Source organism: Ahaetulla prasina, chromosome 7, assembly GCF_028640845.1.
Source record: "Ahaetulla prasina isolate Xishuangbanna chromosome 7, ASM2864084v1, whole genome shotgun sequence".
In the NCBI taxonomy this organism is placed as follows: Eukaryota; Metazoa; Chordata; class Lepidosauria; order Squamata; family Colubridae; genus Ahaetulla; species Ahaetulla prasina.
The window spans coordinates 92,732,172-92,754,176 of record NC_080545.1 but is presented as its reverse complement, the minus strand read 5'-3'; the positions used below and the strand labels follow the sequence as shown (position 1 = coordinate 92,754,176).

At 41.5% G+C, this 22,005-nt stretch overlaps 1 protein-coding gene across 1 annotated transcript in view; it reads right to left on the bottom strand.

The window, feature by feature from the left end:
- IRAG2 (inositol 1,4,5-triphosphate receptor associated 2) overlaps positions 1-22,005 on the bottom strand; it is a 77,018-nt gene that overhangs the window by 20,674 nt on the left and 34,339 nt on the right. The window contains exons 19-27 of the mRNA XM_058191694.1: positions 21,527-21,689; positions 16,130-16,191; positions 14,600-14,674; positions 9,022-9,106; positions 7,666-7,807; positions 5,120-5,192; positions 2,503-2,540; positions 2,358-2,419; positions 645-764 (exon numbers count right to left, since the gene is read on the bottom strand). Coding sequence (XP_058047677.1) covers positions 645-764; positions 2,358-2,419; positions 2,503-2,540; positions 5,120-5,192; positions 7,666-7,807; positions 9,022-9,106; positions 14,600-14,674; positions 16,130-16,191; positions 21,527-21,689 — 820 coding nt within the window. The remainder of the gene's footprint in view (positions 1-644; positions 765-2,357; positions 2,420-2,502; positions 2,541-5,119; positions 5,193-7,665; positions 7,808-9,021; positions 9,107-14,599; positions 14,675-16,129; positions 16,192-21,526; positions 21,690-22,005) is intronic.

Genomic DNA, 22,005 nt, shown 5'->3' with positions numbered 1-22,005 from the left:
TTCTCCGAAGACTCAGGGCGGCTTACATTGTGTAAGGCAATAGTCTCATTCTATTTGTATATTTACAAAGTCAACTTATTGCCCCCCCAACAATCTGGGTCCTCATTTTACCTACCTTATAAAGGATGGAAGGCTGAGTCAACCTTGGGCCTGGTGGGATTCGAGCCTGCAGTAATTGCAGGCTGCTGTGTTTTAATAACAGGCTATCTTACAGCCTGAGCCACCACGGCCCTATTTTTACTATCGGTTCTGTGGGCGTGGCTTGGTGGGCGTGGCAGGGGAAGGATACTGCAAAATCCCCATTCCCTCCCCACTCCAGGGGGAAGGATATTGCAAAATCTCCATTCCCACTCCACTCTGGGGCCAGCCAGAGGTCGTGTTTTCCTGTTCTCCAAACTACTCAAAATTTCCGCTACCGGTTCTCCAGAACCTGCTGGATTTCACCCCTGGTTTGACACCCCTGGCTTCAGCGTGATCTGTTAAGTCAGTCACTGAGACTTGTAAGCCATGGTTTAAGGCAAGGTGGGAACCCAGCCCAGTTTGGCTTTATCCAAATGCAAGGAATGCTTGTGGCTTCACTAGCTTCCTGCTTGCCAGGAGTTTCATGTATCTGAAAAGAAAAGAAAAAAGAGTAACAACAATACCAGTCTTGTTGCTGGAGGCATCTTCTAGAGCTTCCTCTTTTGAAGCAACAGTTACTTGCTGCAACGGTAAAGTAGAGAGGTGTGTTTCCCCCTCAGGTTCCAGTAGTGTAGAGTTCGCATCTATAAAAGCAGAAGACGAGGGGAAAAATTGCTCATATGATAGCCAGCTCAGATCCCTTGGGTGTTTAATGATTTTCATACATTTCAATAGAAGAGGAAAGACCAGTCTTCTGTTAAGCGGACGTAACTTGATGGCTTTCAACCATATTTCTGAGCCTCTCTCCGTTCACAATTCTTTGGTTGTGAAGGAAGGGAAATGCTAGTTAGGGAAAAAATATTTAGTTCTTTACAGGTGCAGGAAAAGCCAGATCCGGATTCCCACCGTAATCTGTGGAAGATCAGAGTTTTTTTTTCTGAACAATCACAGCCAATGTTTCTTTTTGATGATATCGCTGATTACAAGTTCTCATTCAGGGGTCATTGTTGTTTGAGGCAGAAACCCACAAAAATTTGAAATGTTCTTTGCTCTACTTACCTGTTGTGCCTCGCCCGCCCTCCTCTCCTCAGCCGGGCCCCTCCCATCTCCTGCTATCTGAGTCAGAGTCTGATAATGAAGTGGAATGGCCTGGCATGCCTCCAGGCCCCAGCTCTGGCACCATGCCCGGACAGAATGTCAGGAATGAGCAAACAAACCTCCCTCCTAGAGTGTGTGAGCACGAAGCCAGCCACATGCTAGAATTGCCGGCAGCAGATCAGGAGGACGGAAAGTCACAGTGGACAGATCCCTGCTTCTGGAGAATGGAGAGGCGACGTCAGCAAAAGGAAGGGAGGGCAGGCCTGGATAAGTGCTGAGTCATGGAGCCACACCCCATGGCCTATATAAAGGATCTGCTTTTTGGCATTCCTTGAGTCAAGCAAAGTCTCATCTGGTTTGCTGAAGTCACACCTTGGATTCCTGCCTGCCCTGAGAACTCTGAAAGGAATTTGGCAAAGCTGCAGAGGCTTCGTGGCCACGCTTGATACAGACTTCCCAGACCCGGCCGTCGGAGGGGGAGTGGGACACGACATTACCACTCCTCTCTATCAGGCAATTGTTTGCGATAGGATTGAGGAATTTGTGTTGGGAGGAATTTGCTTTAATTTAGTTGAACTACGTTGAGAATGAAGTCATTCTCAGCTGTTCGAAAAAAATTTGTTTGTTTTTTCACGGACTGTTTCCTACGACCTACTTGGGCCTGGGTCACAACAGGAAAATAAGTTAACTGCCCCTCTTCTTTGTGGCAGCCCCTCAAATACCGGACTACCGCTATCATGTCACCCCCTAGTCCTTCTTTTCTCTGTACTGGCCATATCCAATTCCTGCTACCGTTCTTCATATATTTTTTGTCTCCAGGCCTTTAATCATCTTAGTTGCTCTTCTTTGCACTTTTTCCAAAGTCTCAACCTCTTTTTTTTGTAATGCGGGGACCAAAACTGGATGCAGTTTTCCAGGTGTGGCCTTACCAAGGCTTTATAAAGCGGTGCTAATACGTCACATGGTTTTGATTTTATGCTTCTGTTTATACAACCAAGGATTATATTAGCCTTTTTGACAGCTGCAGCACACTGTTGGCTCATATTTAAGTCATCGTCCACTAGGACTCCAGGGTCCCTCCTACATTAACTGGTTTTGAACCAGGTTTTGCCAAACCTGTACTTTTACTTTCAACCTACCTTGTGATTCTTTAATGCCCTCTGCAGCAGAAACGGAAGTTTCTTCGGATGAAATTAGTTCACTGGGAAAAGAATGAGAGATGAGTGTACAATCCAATAGCAGAAAAACAAGGTGGATTATGAAATGGATAAGATCTTCTCTCACCTGAATGAGGTGTCTGTTAATGCGCCAGCTTCACTCTCCTTGAAAAAAAGATGAAACATTTTGTATTTATAGCCAAACTAAAAACATTGGAAACATTTATTTTTATACATGTAAAAAAAAAATGAGGCATAGGGACATTTCCTTGAGACTGCCTTGATTTCTGATTTGATATAAATTGTCAGGCACAAATAACCAGGAGTATTTGCTGAGTTCAAAGCACAGAAGAGTTTATTATGGCTAACTATATACAAGAATCTGGTCAACTAACAGCCAAAGTTAAATTGGTGCTAGATAAAGGTCTACAGAATTCACGGAGGGCTGGATTTGGATCTCTTGTGGCTGCGCGATGACTCCAAACTAATGACATGTTTAACTCTGCCTTCCAGCCCAGCTTGCTCATTTCCTGGAATAAATTCTCGTAATAATATAGTCAATACATTACCAGATCAATTCCATAGATAGATAGATAGATAGATAGATAGATAGATAGATAGATAGATAGATAGATAGATAGATAGATAGATAGATAATATCAGCCTGGGACTTACATTATCTAGGAAAAACACAGTGAGGGATTATTTGATTGTGCAGCTTTCCTGTGGCTAAGATTATTTCCATAGACATTTGCTTTAGAACAAAGTCCACTGTTTTATTTGAATTATTTAACAACAGCTGTTATCTAAAGGACCAAGGAGAAGTTAAAAAAGAAGAGTTACAGATCTATATTGGAAGGACCCATGTAACCTCGAGAGGAAAGCTAGATGAAAAAGACTTAGCCGTTCCATTTTTTTTCTTCTCCCTTTTTTTTACAAATTTTGTTAGTTGCAAAGTCGTGTTTGATCCATCGCGACCCCATGGACAACGTTCCTCCAGGCCTTCCTGTCCTCTACCATCCTCTGGAGTCCATTTAAGCTCACGCCTACTGCTTCAGTGACTCCATCCAGCCACCTCATTCTCTGTCGTCCCCTTCTTCTTTTGCCCTCAATCGTTCCCAGCATTCTCCAGTGAGTCTTTCCTTCTCATTAGGTGGCCAAAGTATTTGAGTTTCATCTTCAGGATTCACAATATGATGGTCATAACAAGCACTCTTTTCCAACAACCCAAGAGACAACGCTACACATGGACATCACCAGACGGTCAACATAGAAATCAGTATTAGTATGAACTAAACTGAGTCACTAAATTGAACTAAATTCATTTTAAAAATGAATACCAGATTTATCATCTGGTCTCCACCATTCCACTATGGAGGCATTGGTACATCCTAAAGTTATCAACATGGAAAAAATTGTAAGATATAAGGATACTTTAAATGACAAAGGGGAATTAAAAACTAAACAGGAACTTAGTAGCCAAGGGATAGATATTGCATGGTGGTCATATATGCAGATACAATCTCGTTACGAGAAAGATGCTAAAATGTATGGTTTTAATAAAGAGTTAACAGAATTAGACCAGATATTAACTGGAACAGATGATAAACTGATAAAGAAGTCATATGGTTACCTGTTAAGTCTTAAACTTGAAAGTGAGCAGGTAAAGGAGACAATGATTGCCTGGGCTAAAAATTTTGGTTATGCAATAGAACTAGATAAATAGCAGAAACTATGGGATATTGACAATGTCAACTGCATAGAAGGAAAAATTGTATAAAATGTTTTATAGATGGCATTTTGCACTGGCAAGATTGGCAAAAATGTATAAAGACAAATCGGCTAAATGCTGGAAGTGTAACCAATCATCTGATGCATATTATTATTATTATTATTATTATTATTATTATTATTATTATTATTATTATTATTATTTATTCGATTTTTATACCGCCCTTCTCCCGGAGGACTCAGGGCGGTGTACAGCCAAAAGTAAAAAACAGACAATACAATATACAATTTAAAATACAAATTAAAAAACTTATGATCATATGTGGTGGTGATGCCCAAAAGCAAAGAAATACTGGACGAAAATACATACGTGGCTGGAAAAAATGACAAAGCTACATACAGACCTGAAACCAGAGATATTTTTGTTGGCCATTCTACCAGAAAAATATGATAAAAAGATATCATATGATCTTGCATATACTAACTGCAACTAGAATTGTATTTGCGCAACAATGGAACAATGATGAGATCCCGTCTGAGGGGAATGTAATTAAGAAAATTTTAGAATATGCAGAAATGGACAGACTAACGCTTATTATTAAGGATAAAGAAGAAACTGAATATTATTTGATATGGGACATATTCTATCAATTGTTAGACAACAAAAACAGAAGTTAGAAAGGAGGAGATATAAAAAGAGGAAATGTTGAGAGTTGTTAAAGAAGATGATGTTAAGTATTATTGTTATTATATTACTCTGTTATTACATTATCAATACTATGGTGATAAATACAACAACAAAGTTTTGTATGATGACTACTTAAACATAATTGTATCCAGACTGCACACTGTTTGATGAAAATTGGATGTTATATAAATAAAACAAATAAAACGTGAAAAAAAAAAATTTGGGGACAGCACAGCACAGAGGGAAAGAATTTGACTTCCTAGGTTCTGGCTGAATGGTCTTCTTCTAGGGAATCTTTTCTTGGAAACAAGTAAATGAAACTAACCTTGGGAGAGTCCATCTTTATCCCGGAGATCAGGTCTGCATCCGTCTGGTTACCAACTGAATGGTGATTACACCTGCCAGCAGAAAGCAATATTTGCATATGGCTGCTGTACAGCTTTCCCTTCCCCTAAAGTGAAACCCTGGGGGTTATTTTTATCTACAGCTTTTACCCAAACGAAGAATCCAACCCCAGCTGCAACACAAAACTAGCGTAAGACCAAGTAGAATTGAGTAGCTGTCGCTACCGCGTTTCCCCGAAAATAAGCCCTCTCCTAAAATATTTCAGCGCATGCGCAGCCGGTCCCCGCCATTTCCTCTGGTTAGGGTTAGGGAGACAGATCTGGAAATCAGGTCAGATGGCAAGAGGAGCCCCATCTTACTCCACGCGCCCCAAAATAAGAAGACCTCCCCGAAAATAAGGCCAAGTGCTTATTTTGGGTTTCAAAAAATATAAGACAGGGTCTTATTTTCGGGGAGACACGGTAGTTTCAGGTGTCTGTACAACAGTAACCCTTGTAGTTGATGAAATTGCAAAAAAAAATTGATTTTTGGAAGCAAGAACTTTCTTAGCCAAGAAAGAGAAAAAATTCAGATGATGCCTCTCATATAATGGACCATGGCTCATCTGATGACCTTTCATGACATTCTGCCCTTGATTCTTATAGCTGAAGGAAAGTAAACCTAACAACAAAAATTTGAGTTGGATACTAACTGTTCAGGACAGAAGGCTGCTAAAAAAAAGTAATGCATGTAACATAGTAATTGTATAGGGATAACACTATCCAGAGAAACAGTCGAGCTTCTAAGAACATTGCTGGTTCAAAAAGAAGTTCTTAACAACTTCTTTGTAAAAGTTATTTGGCCCAAGAGTTGCCCAATTAAGGGGTAATGACTAGAAATGTTTCCACGTTTTTATAAAGAAAAAGATGGGCTGTTTGATATTGGACATGTCTACGGATGTTTTCTTAAGCGCCAAAGATAACCTTGAAGACGAAGCTACTGTGGATGATGGGACAGGCAAAGCTTTTGGTTCTACTAACTAGTCCATCAAAAAAAGTTTACAATTGAACGAATGAATCTATCTATCTATCTATCTATCTATCTATCTATCTATCTATCTATCTATCTATCTATCTATCTATCATCTATCTGATATAATTATATCTATAAGAGCCTTGGTGGTGCAGTGGTTAGAGTGCAGTATTGCAGGCTACTTCTGCTGACTGCCAGCTGCCTGCAATTTGGCAGTTCAACTCTCACCAGGCTCAAGGTTGACTCAGCCTTCCATCCTTCCGAGGTGAGTAAAATGAGGACCCTGACTGTTGGGGGCAAGAGACTGACTCTGTAAACCGCTTAGAGAGGGCTGTAAAGTGGTATACAAGTCTAAGTCTAATATCTATCTATCTATCTATCTATCTATCTATCTATCTATCTATCTATCTATCTATCTCTATATAGATATATACATACATACATACATACATACATACATACATACATACATACATACATACACATCATATCCATATGAGGGGCTCTGGGTGATATGCAATTTAATCAATAAAATTAAGCATTAAAACAGAAGAATTGTTTAAAAATATATAAAATCAAAAGATGGACAATTTAGCAGTTGTTAATACAGGTAGGGGAGGGGGTTCTCATGAGATCAACCAGCCCCATGGTTGTGTGGGCCCGTGTGTCCCACACACAAGTCTATACACTATTACCTATGGTTATGTAGAATTGCTTATCTGAATCATATATAAAAGGGAACAGAAGTCATTAGGATACAATAGAGAACTAAGAATCAAATGAGAAGATGCTGGCAATGTAAGAGAAAGATTATCTATTGAGATACAAACTCAAGGTATGTATATGACTTCAGCAATAGAGTGCTCAATGCCTGGAATGCACTACCTGACTCTGTGGTTTCTTCTCCAATCCCCCAAAACTTTAAGCTTAAACTATCTACTGTTGACTTCACCCCATTCCTAAAAGGTCTGTAAGGGACGTGCATAAGTGCACCCACGTGCCTACTGTCCCTGTCCTAATATTCCCTTTTTCCTTACTATTTTCATGTATCCAAATTATGTTTATACTTTTACCTGTTATCTTATATATGACTGACAAAATAAATAAAATAAAAATAAGGTAAACAGCTCCAAGCTCGATTGCAGAAAATACAACTTCAGCAACAGAGTGGCCAAGGCCTGGAATGCTCTACTTGAGTCCGTTATTGCATCCTCTAACCCTCACAGCTTCAACCTCAAACTGTCTACTGTGGACCTCACCCCATTCCTAAGAGGTCCATAAAGGGGGCGTGCATAAGCGCACCAGTGTGCCTACCGTCCCTGTCCTACAATCCCCATTTATTTGTACTCATTTCCTTCGTTCATGTCCATGTTTATATTTATACCTGTTATCTAGTGCATGATCGACAAACTTAATAAATAAAAACAAATAAACTTAAAACTTGAATTGAGCTGCACATAGCGTTTATCAACCTTGGAAGAGGCAACATTTTAAAAGCTGGGTCTCTGCTCTTACTTGTATTCATCCAATATCACATCTGAGGTGGTTCCATCTCTTAAGCGTTGTTTCCCCAATATCAACAATATTTGAGAATATCCAACAGTCCTGGGCAGAGAGCTTCTTCGAACCAGTTGCAGAGAATCAAGTGACAATGCTTCTGTATAAGACACAGAGGAGGAGAGTGGGGCAGAATTATTAATGGGAGGAAGCCCAGAAAATGTGGCTGTCATCCCTGGAGGCCATCTTTTGCATTGGGCCTTCAGGCCTGCCACATTTAGAGCTGTGGGAAACTGGGAGGGGGGATTGTATGGAGCATGGGTGATATGTAGTCATAATAACATTCCTTTCTCAGAGAGTCAAGGACATCCTGCCTTGCACCTGGAGGGCTGTGACTGGGAGGCACCTCCAGTTGGGATGGTGCATTTGATTCGACCATGTGATGGATATGTGGGTTCAGGGGATGGGACTTGGACTTTCTTTTGGGTGGGGTAAACCTGGAAGCTTTCAGATTCAGGTTTTCCCAGATGTGCCAATATGACATCTCTAATAAAATGGAACTTTGAGGAACGTCTAGCCTTTGAGTCTTCTTTCGTTCGGGATGTTACTTGGAACCCTGACATTGACTTTGTTTATCTGAAATCATGCAGATAAACAAATCTATTGCAGATTTTCAATCATCCAGGTCATGGTTATCTCAAACATGTTTTTTTGTTCTCCTAAAAAGAACCTGGGCTTTCTTGGTGGTTTCTTTGAAAACGTTTCGCTTTCAAGCGTTTTCAAAGAAAACACCAAGAAAGTCTTGTTGCCTTTGGGGAAAAAACAACAACATTTTTGGGACAATTGAACTGGGATATTGCAAAGTACAGTTTGATCCTCCAAGATGTAAGCCGTGTGGCCAATTTCAAATAGTTTTTTTGTAATCTGAGAATTTTACATATAAATGACCATACAAAAAACGAATTGCTCAATAAAGATATTTCAGTCAGAGCCTTTCGAATGGCTGCTGAGCTGCACAGTTTCAAAAAAGGATGCCTATTTTAACCTTCATACACAAGATGATAGATGCAAATAATAATCAATAAAAGCATCAATACATACAATAATATTAATGGAAAACTATTAACTACAAACTTAATTAATAATAAAAGGGTTGGAAGAACCTGGAAAATGATGTTATAGAAGAATTCCCAAGCTTTTGTGTATGTTGCTTCTGAGTTTTCCACCTTACCACTTTCTTAAAAAACAACAACTTCAAATTTTGAAAAATAACACACAGCAATATGCAAATCAGATACAGGTTTCTTTTTCCCGGACCATATGCTCTTCCTTTTAGACAAATCCATTTGCACCCAAGACATATTTTAAGCTTACCTAGCAGTAAAATATCTTGTGTGGACCAGCACGTGCTCCAAGGCCAGGGGAGCTGGGTTCCTAGTCTTTGATAGCAACAGGTTTCCTATTTAAAAAAGAGGAACCGAAAGTAAGGAGACTCCCTCCCAGAAGCCCGAATGAAGTTCAACTAATTTACAGAAAGCTCCTTCTACCAGGAAATAAGCATCTGGTTAGATGACTCTTTTTTTTTTTTAAATAATTGGGCCCCACTACCACCATTTTGAGAAACAAAGCACTAAGGTACTCCCTGACTTACAACCATTTGTTTAGTGACCGAAGTTATAACGGCACTGAAAAAAGTGACTTATGACCGTTTTTCCAGCTTAGGACCGTGGCAGCATCTCTGCAGTCATGTGATCAAAATTTGGACACGTGGCAACTGGCATCAGGCACCTTGACTATGACCATAGCAATGTGCAAGTGCTGGGACAGCTGTCTAAGGCAGTGGTTCTCAACCTGTGGGTCGCGACCCCGTTGGGGGTCGAAGGATGATTTGCCAGGGGTCACCTAAGACCATCGGAAATATGGGAAGTATACTTGCGAGTTGAAGAATTGCGCTCCAATGGTTGACTCCACAAGCCAGCTGCAGGCTCTTCAAATCGCTAGCCGAATTCGGATTCAGGCACGATGAATTAAAAAAGAGAGAAATCTTTGCTCTGATGTCTCCCTCTCAAACCAGCTGCAATCACTCCCAATCGCTAGCCTAATCTGGCTTCAGGCGCAATAAACTTAATAGGGGAGGAGTCTCCACTTTAATGCCTCCGTCCTCAAGGCAATCGCAAGCAGTTCATATCGCTAGCCAATACGGCTTCAGGCGCGATAAATTCAAAATGAAAATAATTTTACGGTTGGGGTCGCCACATCATGGGGAATTGTATTAAAGGGGTCGCCACATCGTGGGGAATTGTATTAAAGGGGTCGCAGCACTATAAAGGTTGAGAACCACTGGTCTAAGGAGATTCTCAGGTCATAGCTGTCCCAAAGGCGCTTTTTCAAGAGGCAACTGGACTTGTTTTTTTTTCTTTTTTTTCCCGCTTTGAAGTTTTTTTCGCTTCTGGGACAGCTGGAACTTCAAACAGTGGATGAAGAAGGGTAGTTAATTGAGCACTCTCTGTAATTTGTGCCTGGTCATTTATGCCTCAAGTGAACTCTGAGCTGATTTGTTTGAAGATTCATTGGTGGTTTTTTGTTTTTTTTTGGCTGTCTACCAGAGGTGGGTTTCAGCAGGCTCTGACCAGTTCTGGAGAACCGGTAGTGGAAATTTTGAGCAGTTCAGAGAACCGGCACATACCACCTTTGACTGGCACCGCCCCCCCCCCCCAAATCTATTCTTTGCCTCCCAAGTCGCAGCTGATCGGGAGGAAATGGGGATTTTGCAGTAATCTTCCCCTGAAGTAGGGAGGGAATGGAGATTTTATAGTATCCTTCCCCTGCTATGCCCACTAAGCCACACCCACCAAGCCACACCCACCAAGCCATTCCACATCCAAGCCACACCCACAGAACTGGTAGTAAAAAAATTTGAAACCCATCACTGCTGTCTACAGGGTTTTTTTGTGTGTGTGTGGAGCACCACAAGTTCAAAATTGTTATTACTCATCCTCTATTGCCTCATACAGGGGCTAGTTTTTGAACTTAAGCGAGCATCGTAGGAACATTATGTTACCTACGTAAAAAAAAAAAGACTTGGAAAAACAATTTGTAACTCTGATGTTGTGCATGTTGACGGCAGCAAGACTACGTTATGCACAAAAATGGAAGGACATTTCGATTCCCACCGTGGACGAATGGCTGCAAACGTTGAGGGGAGTTAGGAGAGAGGGCTAAACTGACCGTTTTGATCAAAGAAAAGAACCGATGTACTTTTGTTTCTGCTTGGAAACCGCTTCTGGACTTTGTGCCCGAGGTGGAAAAAAACTGAAACTTTGATTTTGGGTTTTACCGATTAGACAGGTTTGCTGTTATAGAAAAGGCTAGTTTATATTATTATGGAAAAGTAAAAATTTGATGTTTGATGTTACCGTCTTATTCTACTGCACCAGAGGGAGTTAGAAATCAATGCCTTTTTTTTTCTTTCCCCCCTTCTTTCCTACACTTTTCTCCATCCCCTTTCCCTCCCCTTTGTTCCTTATTATTTGCGCTTGTATTTTCGTGTTTTATTTTATTTATTTTATTTATTTGATTTTTATACCGCCCTTCTCCCGAAGGACTCAGGGCGTGTACAGGCAAAAATAAAACAGATAATACAATGTACAATTTAAAATGCAATTAAAAAACTTATTTTAAAATTGGCCTGAGAAGTAAAAATATACAATAAACTAAAAACCCCATTTAAAATCAATTAATAAGAATTTAAAATTAATAAAATTCAATTTAAGCCAGCCCCGCGCGAATAAAAAGATGTGTCTTCAGTTCGCGATGGAATGTCCGAAGGTCAGGTATTTGGCGTAAACCCGGGGGAAGTTCGTTCCAGAGTGTGGGAGCCCCCATAGAGAAGGACCTTCCCCTGGGGGCCGCCAGCCGACATTGCTTGGCGGACGGCACCCTGAGAAGTCCCTCTCTGTGAGAGCGTACGGGTCGGTGGGAGGCATGTGGTAACAGCAGGTGGTCCCGTAAGTACCCAGGCCCTAAGCCATGGAGCGCTTTAAAGGTAGTAACCAAAACCTTAAAGTGCACTCGAAAGGCCACAGGTAGCCAGTGCAGTCTGCGCAGGAGCGGTGTTATATGGGAGCTACGCGTAGCTCCCTCTATCACCCGCGCAGCTGCATTCTGGACTAACTGAAGCCTCCGAGTGCACTTCAGGGGGAGCCCCATGTAGAGAGCATTACAATAATCCAAGCAAGTTTATATTATAAGCCAATAAAGAAAAAGGAACATTATGTACTCCTGGCTGCCAGCTTGGCTGGCTTCAGAAAAGGGACCAATTCCCTTTTCAGGAAAGGGAATGAAAGTCACAGGAATCAATGGCTATTAGATGACCTTGGAAGGCCGTTGGCTAAGAGATTAGCGGGCTTCCATGTACAGTTTGTTGGCTGCTGTGAGAACAGATCACTTGACTAGATGGGCCAGGGCCCTGATCCAGCAGGGCACTGCTTATGTTCTTCTATTATCTTCTTACCAAGGCAGGTAAACAATGATACCAAAACATGTTGTGGTCCGTCAGCGATGAGGCTGAAGTGAGGCCAGGGCCATCGGGAAGGCGCAGACTCCAGAGCCTCCAGAGACTGATAGTACTGAGGCAGAGGAACAGGAGGAGCATGAGAAGAGCTGCCAGAAGACAAGAGCAGCTCAGCTCAAGAGATGATTGGCCCCTCCCATAAGGCTTAAAACAGACCAGCAACGGCATTTGAGCTTTGCCGGAAAACAACATTGTAGCTGCGTCTTCTGCTTCGTCTTCGTCTTCTGCTTCGTCTTTGTTTTTGTGGCTTTTGGATGTTTGCCAGGAAGGGCCTTTGGCAGTTTGCCTAATTGGACTAAGGTTTGTGAGATAACTGAGGAATTTGTGTTTGGGAGGCATTTGTTTTACTTTGAGTTGAACGGTGCTGGGAATGAAGTAATTCCCAGCTTTTCAAATAAAGTTTATTTTTCCACGGACTAAGTTTATTACTATCTACTTGGGCCTGGGTAACAATAGTTTGTGTCATGATAAGGGTATGGAAAAATATGTTCTAAGATGGGGCAGGGATGGTAAATCCAGAAATAGCAATAGTGCTTAGACCAGTGGTGAAATCCTCTGAAGTCTGCTACCTGTTCTGTGAGTCTGCTACCAAGGCATGCACACCTGAGGTGCACCTGCGCAGCGCTAAAAAAGGAACATTTTGAAGCCTTCCGAGTCTGCAAAGGTAAGTAGAACAGCAAGGGGGGAAGGGAATCCGCTGTGCCACGTGGATTAGCTAGAATGCAAGAAATCTGATGATTCTAGCTAATATAAATCGCACATCACAGCTGATCGTCGCCCAGTTGATCGTCGGAAATACCAGGTTGCCCAAACTAGTAGCATTTTTTACCACCAGTTCAGGAGAACCGGTCCGAATCGGTAGCATTTCACCCTGGCTTAGACCTATATACATACCGCTCAGAGGTGAGTTTCAGCAGGTTCTGACCAGTTCTGGAGAACCGGTAGCAGAAATTTTGAGTAGTTGGGAGAACCGGTAGTAAAAATTCTGACTGGCCCCGCCCCCATCTATTCTCTGCCTCCCGAGTCCCAGCTGATCAGGAGGAAATGGGGATTTTGCAGTAACCTTCCCCTGGAATGGGGTGGGAATGGAGATTTTACAGTATCCTTCCTCTGCCATGCCCACCAAGCCACGCCCACCAAGTCATGCCACACCCACCAAGCCACACCCACAGAACCGGTAGTAAAAAAAAATTGAAACTCACCACTGGTACCGCTTCAGTGCTTTACAGCCCTCTCTAAAACTGTTTCAACTCCTACCCTCAAAACGATGCTATAGAGCCTGCACACCTGAACAACTAGACACAAGAACAGTTTTTTCCCGAAGGCCATCACTCTGCTAAACAAATAATTCCCTCAACACTGTCAAACTATTTACTAAATCTGCACTACTATTAATCTTCTCATAGTTCCCATCACCAATCTCTTTCCACTTATGACTGTATGACTGTAACTTTGTTGCTGGCAATCCTTATGATTTATATTGATATATTGACCAACAATTGTGTTGTAAATGTTGTACCTTGATGAACGTATCTTTTCTTTTATGTACACTGAGAGCATATGCACCAAGACAAATTCCTTGTGTGTCCAATCACACTTGGCCAATAAAGAATTCTATTCTATTCTATTCTATTCTATTCTATTCTATTCTATTCTATTCTATTCTATTCTATTCTATTCTATTCTATTCTATTCTATTCTATTCTATTTTAAGCGGTTTACAGAGTAAGCATCTTGCCCCCAATAATCTGGGTCCTTATTTTACTGACCTCGGAAGGTTAAGTCAACCTTGAGCAGGTCAGAATCAAACTCCTGGAATGAGCAGTGAGTTAGCCTGCAGTACTGCACTCTAACTACTGTGCCACCAGGACTCATAAAAATGCTCATAAAGAGAAAATTTGTTGATACAATTTCTCATCTCAGGTCAACTGATAATATTTAAAAATTAAAGAGTTTAGGTCAGGATTACCGTGTTTTCATAGATGAGCTTTGTCACCACGTATAATTAAACAGAATATAGTGTAATCTGGAAACTTTGTCTGAACACCAGTTCCGGCTAATTGCCCCTCCTATGAAAGTAACCTTGATTTAGAGCTAACGAATCCAACTATGTCTATAGAGATTCTCAGTTGTGCAGGTCAGATTGCTTTTCCAAAAGACAACTAGACTTGTGTTGTTGTTGTTTTTGTTTGCTTGAAAACGTTTTGCTTCTCATCCAAAAACGAGTTGCCTTTTGGAAAAACACCTTGTTCATATATAGGGACATCCAGTTCTTTATCATCTCTGCCCACTCAACTTTACAAGCAAGAAAGCTGCGGACAATCAGTTCCTTTTCAAGTTCTCTTCCAACCTACGTTTCCAAAAATTGTCTGCACTCACCTTCTCTTCTGTTCTTATCTCTTCATTGACGTTAGAGCAGAACGATGGGCTCTCATCACGATCGAACGCACACCTCTGTTTTAACAGAACGTTAGCATGCTGGTCAGTTGAAAGAAAAGACAGTTTGCCAAGAACACCTAGCTCTGTTTTGGAAGCAGAGTTGCTATCCAAGAGAGCAAGTGATAAATGCCTGAAGCAAAGATGAAATAAGAGTTTGGTTCCTGCAGAGGGAGTATAAAAACACAATTTTTGGGAACCAAAAAGGTCGAATACATGTTTTGTGTAACAAAGGGCCTCTGTGGCTCAGACTGCTAATGCAGTCTGTTATTAACAGCAGCTGCTTGCAATTACTGCAGGTTCTAGTCCCACCAGGCCCAAGGTTGACTCAGCCTTCCATCCTTTATAAGGTAGGTAAAATGAGGACCCAGATTGTTGGGGGCAATAAAAGTTGACTTTGTATATAAATATACAAATAGGATGAAGACTATTGCTAACATAGTGTAAGCCGCCCTGAGTCTTCAGAGAAGGGCGGGATATAAATGCAAATTTAAAAAAAAATGCAACCTGCTTCTCAGTTTTAGGCAGTGGTGGGATTCAATCGGTTCGCACCACTTTGGCTGAACCGGTTGTTAAAATTGCTGGCTGGCCCCTCCCCTCCCCTTCCAGAAATTCCCACACTCGATTTGGCTCCTAGGCAGGGAGGCCTACTAGGCCCAAAATGGGATGCGGAGGGATGCAAAATGCCCCCCGGCCCGTTTTTGCTCCCAGGAGACTGCAGGGAGGCTTAAGGTAAAGGTAAAGGTTCCTCTCGCACTTATGTGCTAGTCGTTGCCAACTCTAGGGGGTGGTGCTCATCTCTGTTTCAAAGCCGAAGAGCCAGCGCTGTCCGAAGACGTCTCCGTGGTCATGTGGCTGGCATGACTCAACGTCAAAGGCGCATGGAACGCTGTTACCTTCCCACCGAAGGTGGTCTCTATTTTTTCTACCTGCATTTTTATGTGCTTTCAAAACTGCTAGGTTGGCAGAAGCTGGGATTAGTAACGGAAGCTCACCCCGTTACACGGCAGCACTAGGGATTCGAACCGCCGAACTGCCGACCTTTCGATCGACAAGCAGGGAGGCTTACTATGCCCCAAAAGGGGTGTAGGGAGTGCAGTATAGCCTCCCGGAGCCCTTTTTTGATCCCAGGAGGCTGCAGGGAGACCTACTAGGCTCAAAACAAGGGGCCGGGGTGGGGGTGGTGTGGTGTTTTTGCTCCTGGGGGGGTGCAGGAGGCAGAGTGCTACCTGTGACACCATCTGGCCACGCCCACCATGGCCACGCCCACTCAGGCGGTCATTAGGGTAGAGAACCGGTTGTTAAATTATTTGAATCCCACCCCTGGTTTTAGGGCTGGGAAAATCCCTGCTTGATGTTTTCACTGGAGTATTGTCACTGGAGGACCCTGGGAAATCTGGGTATCTCAGTTCTACCCTGTAACTAAAATAAACAGTTAAATGCATCGTTAAATAAATAAATTGAAAGCCCTACCTGACAAAGTACACCACAGAACAGTCTTTTTAAATACTTCTCCTTGAGTGACTCCAGAGCAGCTACAAAACAAGGCATTAGACAACAGCTGGTGAGTATCTGTAAACTAAAGCTTTCCCATTCTCATCTAACAAAAATATATTAAATAATGCTCCAAATAAGGAAGCCTCTGCCTAACAGAGGTAGTCCTCAATGTATGACCACAGTTGAGCCCGAAATGTATGCTGCCAAGTGAGAAAGTTGTTAAATGAATTTTGCCCCATTTTATGACTTTCCTTGCCACTTTTCTTTTTTAATTTTTTTTATTGATTTTCTATTAAAATACATTTCTTAGTGCTTAATGCTTAATAAATGTGTTGTCGATCTGTAATAATACAGATTTACATTCTTAATCTACACCCTTTTTTCCAACCATTGGTAAAACAATTTCAATGTTTGATAATATTCTACATTCTTTCTGTTTAATTTTCAATGTCGAGCTATCCATTTCTGCACAATCTAGTATCTTCCTGACACTCTCTTCGTCAGGCGGTATATCTTCCTTTTTCCAGTATTGTGCGAATATAATCCCCGCTGCTGTTAAGACATGCAATATTAAATACATACATAATTTTTTCTGATATTAAACCTAATAAAAACAGTTCAGGTTTAAAATCTACGGTAGTGGCCAAAATTGTGGAAACCTTTTGGGGAAAGTGTATTTTCTAAAACTAGCTAATAACACCACTTTTTTTGGAGTAGTACCATAAAATTATATATCAATAGAAAGATAATTTAATCAAAAATGTAATGCAACAACTTTTATGAAGGATTTGCTATTAGAATAGCAGTTACAGTATAAAGAAGAAAAGTGAAACACGTAGAAAAAATGAGACATACAAAATATACAAAAATTATCTCCATGTCAGTTAATATTTAGTTGGGTAACCTTTAGCATGAGCCTTACAACATCTTCCCATGGAGTGAACCAAGTACTTTAGTTCTGCAGCTGTTCTAATGGGAACCCAAGATTGAAGGATGGCTTCTATTAACTGGGTTTTATTGCTGGGTCGCTTCTGACTAACTTCTTTGTCGGCTCCATAGATTTTCAATTGGGTTAAGGTCTGGGCTATTCCCAGGCCATTCCAGCAGTGGAATATGATTATCTTGAAACTCCAAAAATAAAAACCCCCACCAAAGCAATCAAACCTCAAAAATACACTTTTCCCAAAAGGTTCCCACAATTTTGGCCGCTACTCTACATGTTTCCCTATCATCTTTTCTAGCCACCTGTGTATCTTTCCCCAAACTTTTTTTTTGCTTTGACACAAGTCCATCACAGATGATAAAATGTGCTTGCCACCTTTCTTAAGTGTATCAGCGCAGTGGTTCAATTAGCAACCCGGTTGTTAAGTGAATCTGGATTCCCCATGGACTTGGCTTGTCAGAAGGTCGCAAAAGGAGAATCGCATGACCCCCCCGGGACACTGCAACCGTCATAAATGTGAGTCAGTTGTCAAGCATCCAAATGTAAATCACGTGGCCATGGAGATGCTGCCATGGTCATAAGTGTGAAAAACGGCTGTAAGTCATTTTTTCAGTGCCAATGTAACTTTGAATGGTCACTAAAAGAATGGTTATAAGTCGAGGACTAACTACAGTAATGGCCAAAATTGTGGAAACCTTTTGGGAAAAGTGTATTTCTGAGGTTTTGATGGCTAATAACACCACTTTTTTTTTTTTTTGGCATTTCAAGATAATCTTATTCCACTGCTGGAATGGCCTGGGAATAGCCCAGACTTTCTTAACCCAATTGAAAGTCTATAGAGCCGACTAAAGAAACTTGTTAATCAGAAGTGACCCAGCAATAAAACCCAGTTAATAGAAGCCATCATTCAATCTTGGTTTCACATTAGAACAGCTGCAGAACTAAGAGACTTGGTTCACTCCATGGGAAGACGTTGTAAGGCCATAATTCATGCTAAAGGTTACCCAACTAAGTATTAACTGACATGGTGATAATGTTTGTATATCTCATTTTTTCTATAGAGATAATTTTTGTATATATCTCGTTTTTTCTACGTGTTTCCCTTTTCTTCTTAAGATTGTAACTGCTATTCTAATAGTAAATCCTTCATAAAGGTTATTGCATTACATTCTTGATTAAATTATCTTTCCATTGATATATAATTTTATAGTACTACTCCCCCCCAAAAAAGTGATGTTATTAGCTAGTTTTAGAAAATACACTTTTCTCGAAAGGTTTCCACAATTTTGGCCACTACTGTATATATCACCACACTTGCTCTAAACTCTGTCAATCAATAGCCATTGACAGGCCTACTGCAATGCTCCAGTTTCCACAGGAAAAGTTTTTCCAATTATAGTTTTTGAGGAAGAATAAGAAAGAGAAGTTGCCTTCACACCTTTCTTATTTTGGAGCCCTGTTCTGGACCACACCAGGAACCTGAAGCAATGTGGCAACCTCTGCTCTTACACAAGTGTGAGTCATCTCTAGAAATCACAGAGCGAGATGGGACTATATAAGCCATTGTGACTCACCCCAGCTCAGCCTAGGGAAGATAATCTTTTATCTATTAAGAATCATAGTACAGGTAGTCGACTTACAATGATTCGTTTAGTGTCCGTTTGAAGTTACAATGGAAGTGAAAAAAGTGCTATTTTTTTCACACTTACAACTGCTGCATCGTCCCCATGATCATGTCATGGCTTAGGGCCGGGTTACCTACGGGACCGTCTGCTGCCACCGACTGCCTCCCACCGACCCGTGCGCTCTCACAGGGAGGGACTCCTTAGGGTGCCGTCCACTAGGCAGTGCCGACTGGCGACACCCAGGGGAAGGGCCTTCTCTGTGGGGGCTCCCACCCTCTGGAATGAACTTCCCCCAGGACTCCGTCAACTTCCTGACCTTCGAACCTTTCGCCGCGAGCTTAAGACACATCTATTTATCTGCGCAGGACTGGACTAGAATTTTAATTTTAAATTTAGTTTTTAATGGGGTTTTATTATTTTTAATTATAATTTTAAATTCGGCCTTATTCAATAAGTTTTTTAATTAGTGTTTTATCTTGTATTTATATTTGTGTTTTTATCAGGCTGTAACGTCTCTCGGGAGATAGGGCGGTATAAAAATGTGATTAAATAAATAAATAAATAAATAAATAATAAATAAATGTGATCAAAATTCAGATGCTTGGCAACTAGCTCACATTTATGACGGTTTGCAGTGTCCCCGGGGTCACGTGATCTCCTTTAGCAACCTTCCGACAAACGTCAACGGGGGAAGCGAGATTCACTTAACTAGCCTAAGAATAAAATGTTTTAGCAAATTTTAATGGGGTTTTTACTGGTTTTTACTGTTTTAGTGATCAGGCCATGATAATATTTAGTCTTAACTGGGTTTTAATGCTTATTTATTATATTGTTTTAATATGCCTGTGAACCGCCCTGAGTCCTACGGGAGATGGTGCGGTATATAATATCATTTATTATGATTAATAAATAAATAAATAAATAAACAACCGTGTTACTCACTTGACAACTGCAGTGATTCACTCAACAACTGCGGCAAGAAAGGTCGTAAAACGGGGCGAAACTCACTTAACAAATGTCTCGCTAAGCAGCATAAACTTTTGGGCTCAATTGTGGTCGTTGGGGGCTACCTGCAGAGTGCTGTTGGATGAAGCTAAAGCCTTCGAGATTAACATCTTAACCCACTCAGAGGTCCCAGAGAACCTGCAAGTTAGATGTACCATTAGGTCTTTCTCCTTCTCCAACTCTTTGCTCCCCGATCTAAAAGAATAGCAATAGCCCTTAGACTTCTATACCGGTTCACAGTGCTTTCCGGCCCTCTCTAAGCGGTTTACAGAGTCAGCGTATTGCCCCCAACAATCTGGGTCCTCATTTTGCCCATCTCAGAAGAATGGAAGGCTGAATCAACCTTGAGCGTGGTGACATTCAATCTGTCAAATTGCAGGCAGCCGGCAGCCAGCAGAAGTAGCCTGCAGTACTGCACTCTAATCACTGCGCCACTGTGGCTCATACCGCTAGTCCTCAACGTATGAGCACATTGGGGACCAGAATTTTTGTGGCTAAGCAAGACAGCTGTAAACTGATTCAGCCGCGAGCTGAAGACCTATCTATTTTTCCGCGCAGGACTGTCATAGAATTTTAAAATTTTATTATTGGGTTTTTAATATTTAATTGGGTTTTATGGTTTTTTAAATGTATTTTAAACTGGGCCAAATTTGAATAAGTTTTTTAGTTATTGTTTTATTTGTATTATGTCATTGACTGTTGTTTTTACTTGGCTGTAAACCGCCCTGAGTCCTTCGGGAGAAGGGCGGTATACAAATTAAATTATTATTATTATTATTATTATTATTATTATTATTATTATTATTATTATTATTATTATTATTATTATTATTATTATTATTATTATTCATGCCCAGTTTTACAACCTGCCTTGTCACAATGTTATGTGAATCACGGCAGCTGTTAAGCAAATCCAGCTTCCTCCATTGACTTTGCTTGTCAGAAACCGGCTGGGAAGGTCACCGACGGGAATCACATCATCTCAGGATGTTCCAATTGTTGTAAGTACATGCCAGTTGCCAAGCCCCTGAATTTTAATCACATGAATGCGGGAGGGTGCTGTAATGGTCACAAGTGTGAGAACTGGTCACAAGTCACTTCTTTTCAGTGCTGTTCTCACTTTGGACAGTCGCAAAACAAATGGCTTTAAGTGTGTTATAGCTATCATGGCAGAATCTCCAACCAATGACGTTTGGGAAATGGCTGACAGACAGATACAGATTAGCAGAGTTGGAAGGGACCTTGTGGATCATCTAGTCCAACCCCTCTCCCCCCGCCACTCAAGCAGGAGATCCTACACCATTTCTAACAGATGGCAGTCCTGTCTCCTCTTGAAAGCCTCCAGTGATGAAGCTCCCACAACTTCTGAAGGCAACTTCTGTTCCATGGGTTGATTGCTCTCACTGTCAGAAAATTTCTCCTTATTTCCAGGTTGAATCTCTCCTTGTTCAGTTTCCATCCACTATTCCTTGTCTGGCCTTCAGATGCTTTGGAGAACAGGTTGACCCTCTCCTCTTTGTGGCAGCCCCTCAAATATTGGAAGACTGCTATCCTGTCTCCCCTGGTCCTTCTCTTCACTAGATTAGCCATGCTCAGTTCCTGTAACTGTTCATCGAATGTTTTAGCCTCCAGTCCCCTAATCCTCCTCTGTTCTCTGCACTCTTTCTAGAGTCTCAACATCTTTTTTATAGTGTGGTGATCAAAACTGGATGCTGTATTCTAGGTGTGGTCTTACTAAGGGCTTTATAACCCCCCAAGAAGAATGCAGGTTGTAATCTAAAAGGACGGAGAGATACTTACTACTTTGTTCCTTAACTTGCCGTTCCAGCTGTTGGCAAGTCCGCGTTAAATCTGTATTTCTACCCTGGAGGCTTCCTTGCTCGGCAACGCTTTCTTCTAGCTTCTTCTGTAAAGACCCTACTTCCTCGTGGGCAGCGTGAAAGTCACTCTCGCGATCCTTAACCTTAAAGAAAGCAGCAACAGCGGGTCAACACAAGTTTCCGGCATCAAATGCTGCAAGATGAGCTCTGTCTCAAAGTCCCTTTGGGCAGCTTCAAAAAAGAGACCAAAAACACATTTCTTCTCTTTCCGGAAGCCATGAACTCTTTGTGCTTCTGCATTTTTGAGGGACAGGTTCTGCTTGTTGGTGTGCACCAAGCGTTGTTTTCCTGTGCAGAGCACAAGAAGTTGTCACCCGCCTCCCCCCCCCCCAGCTTAGCTTTGACTTCCTCCGCAATCAGATTTCTGCAAGTTCCAGATGAGCAACACCAGTTCTGCTT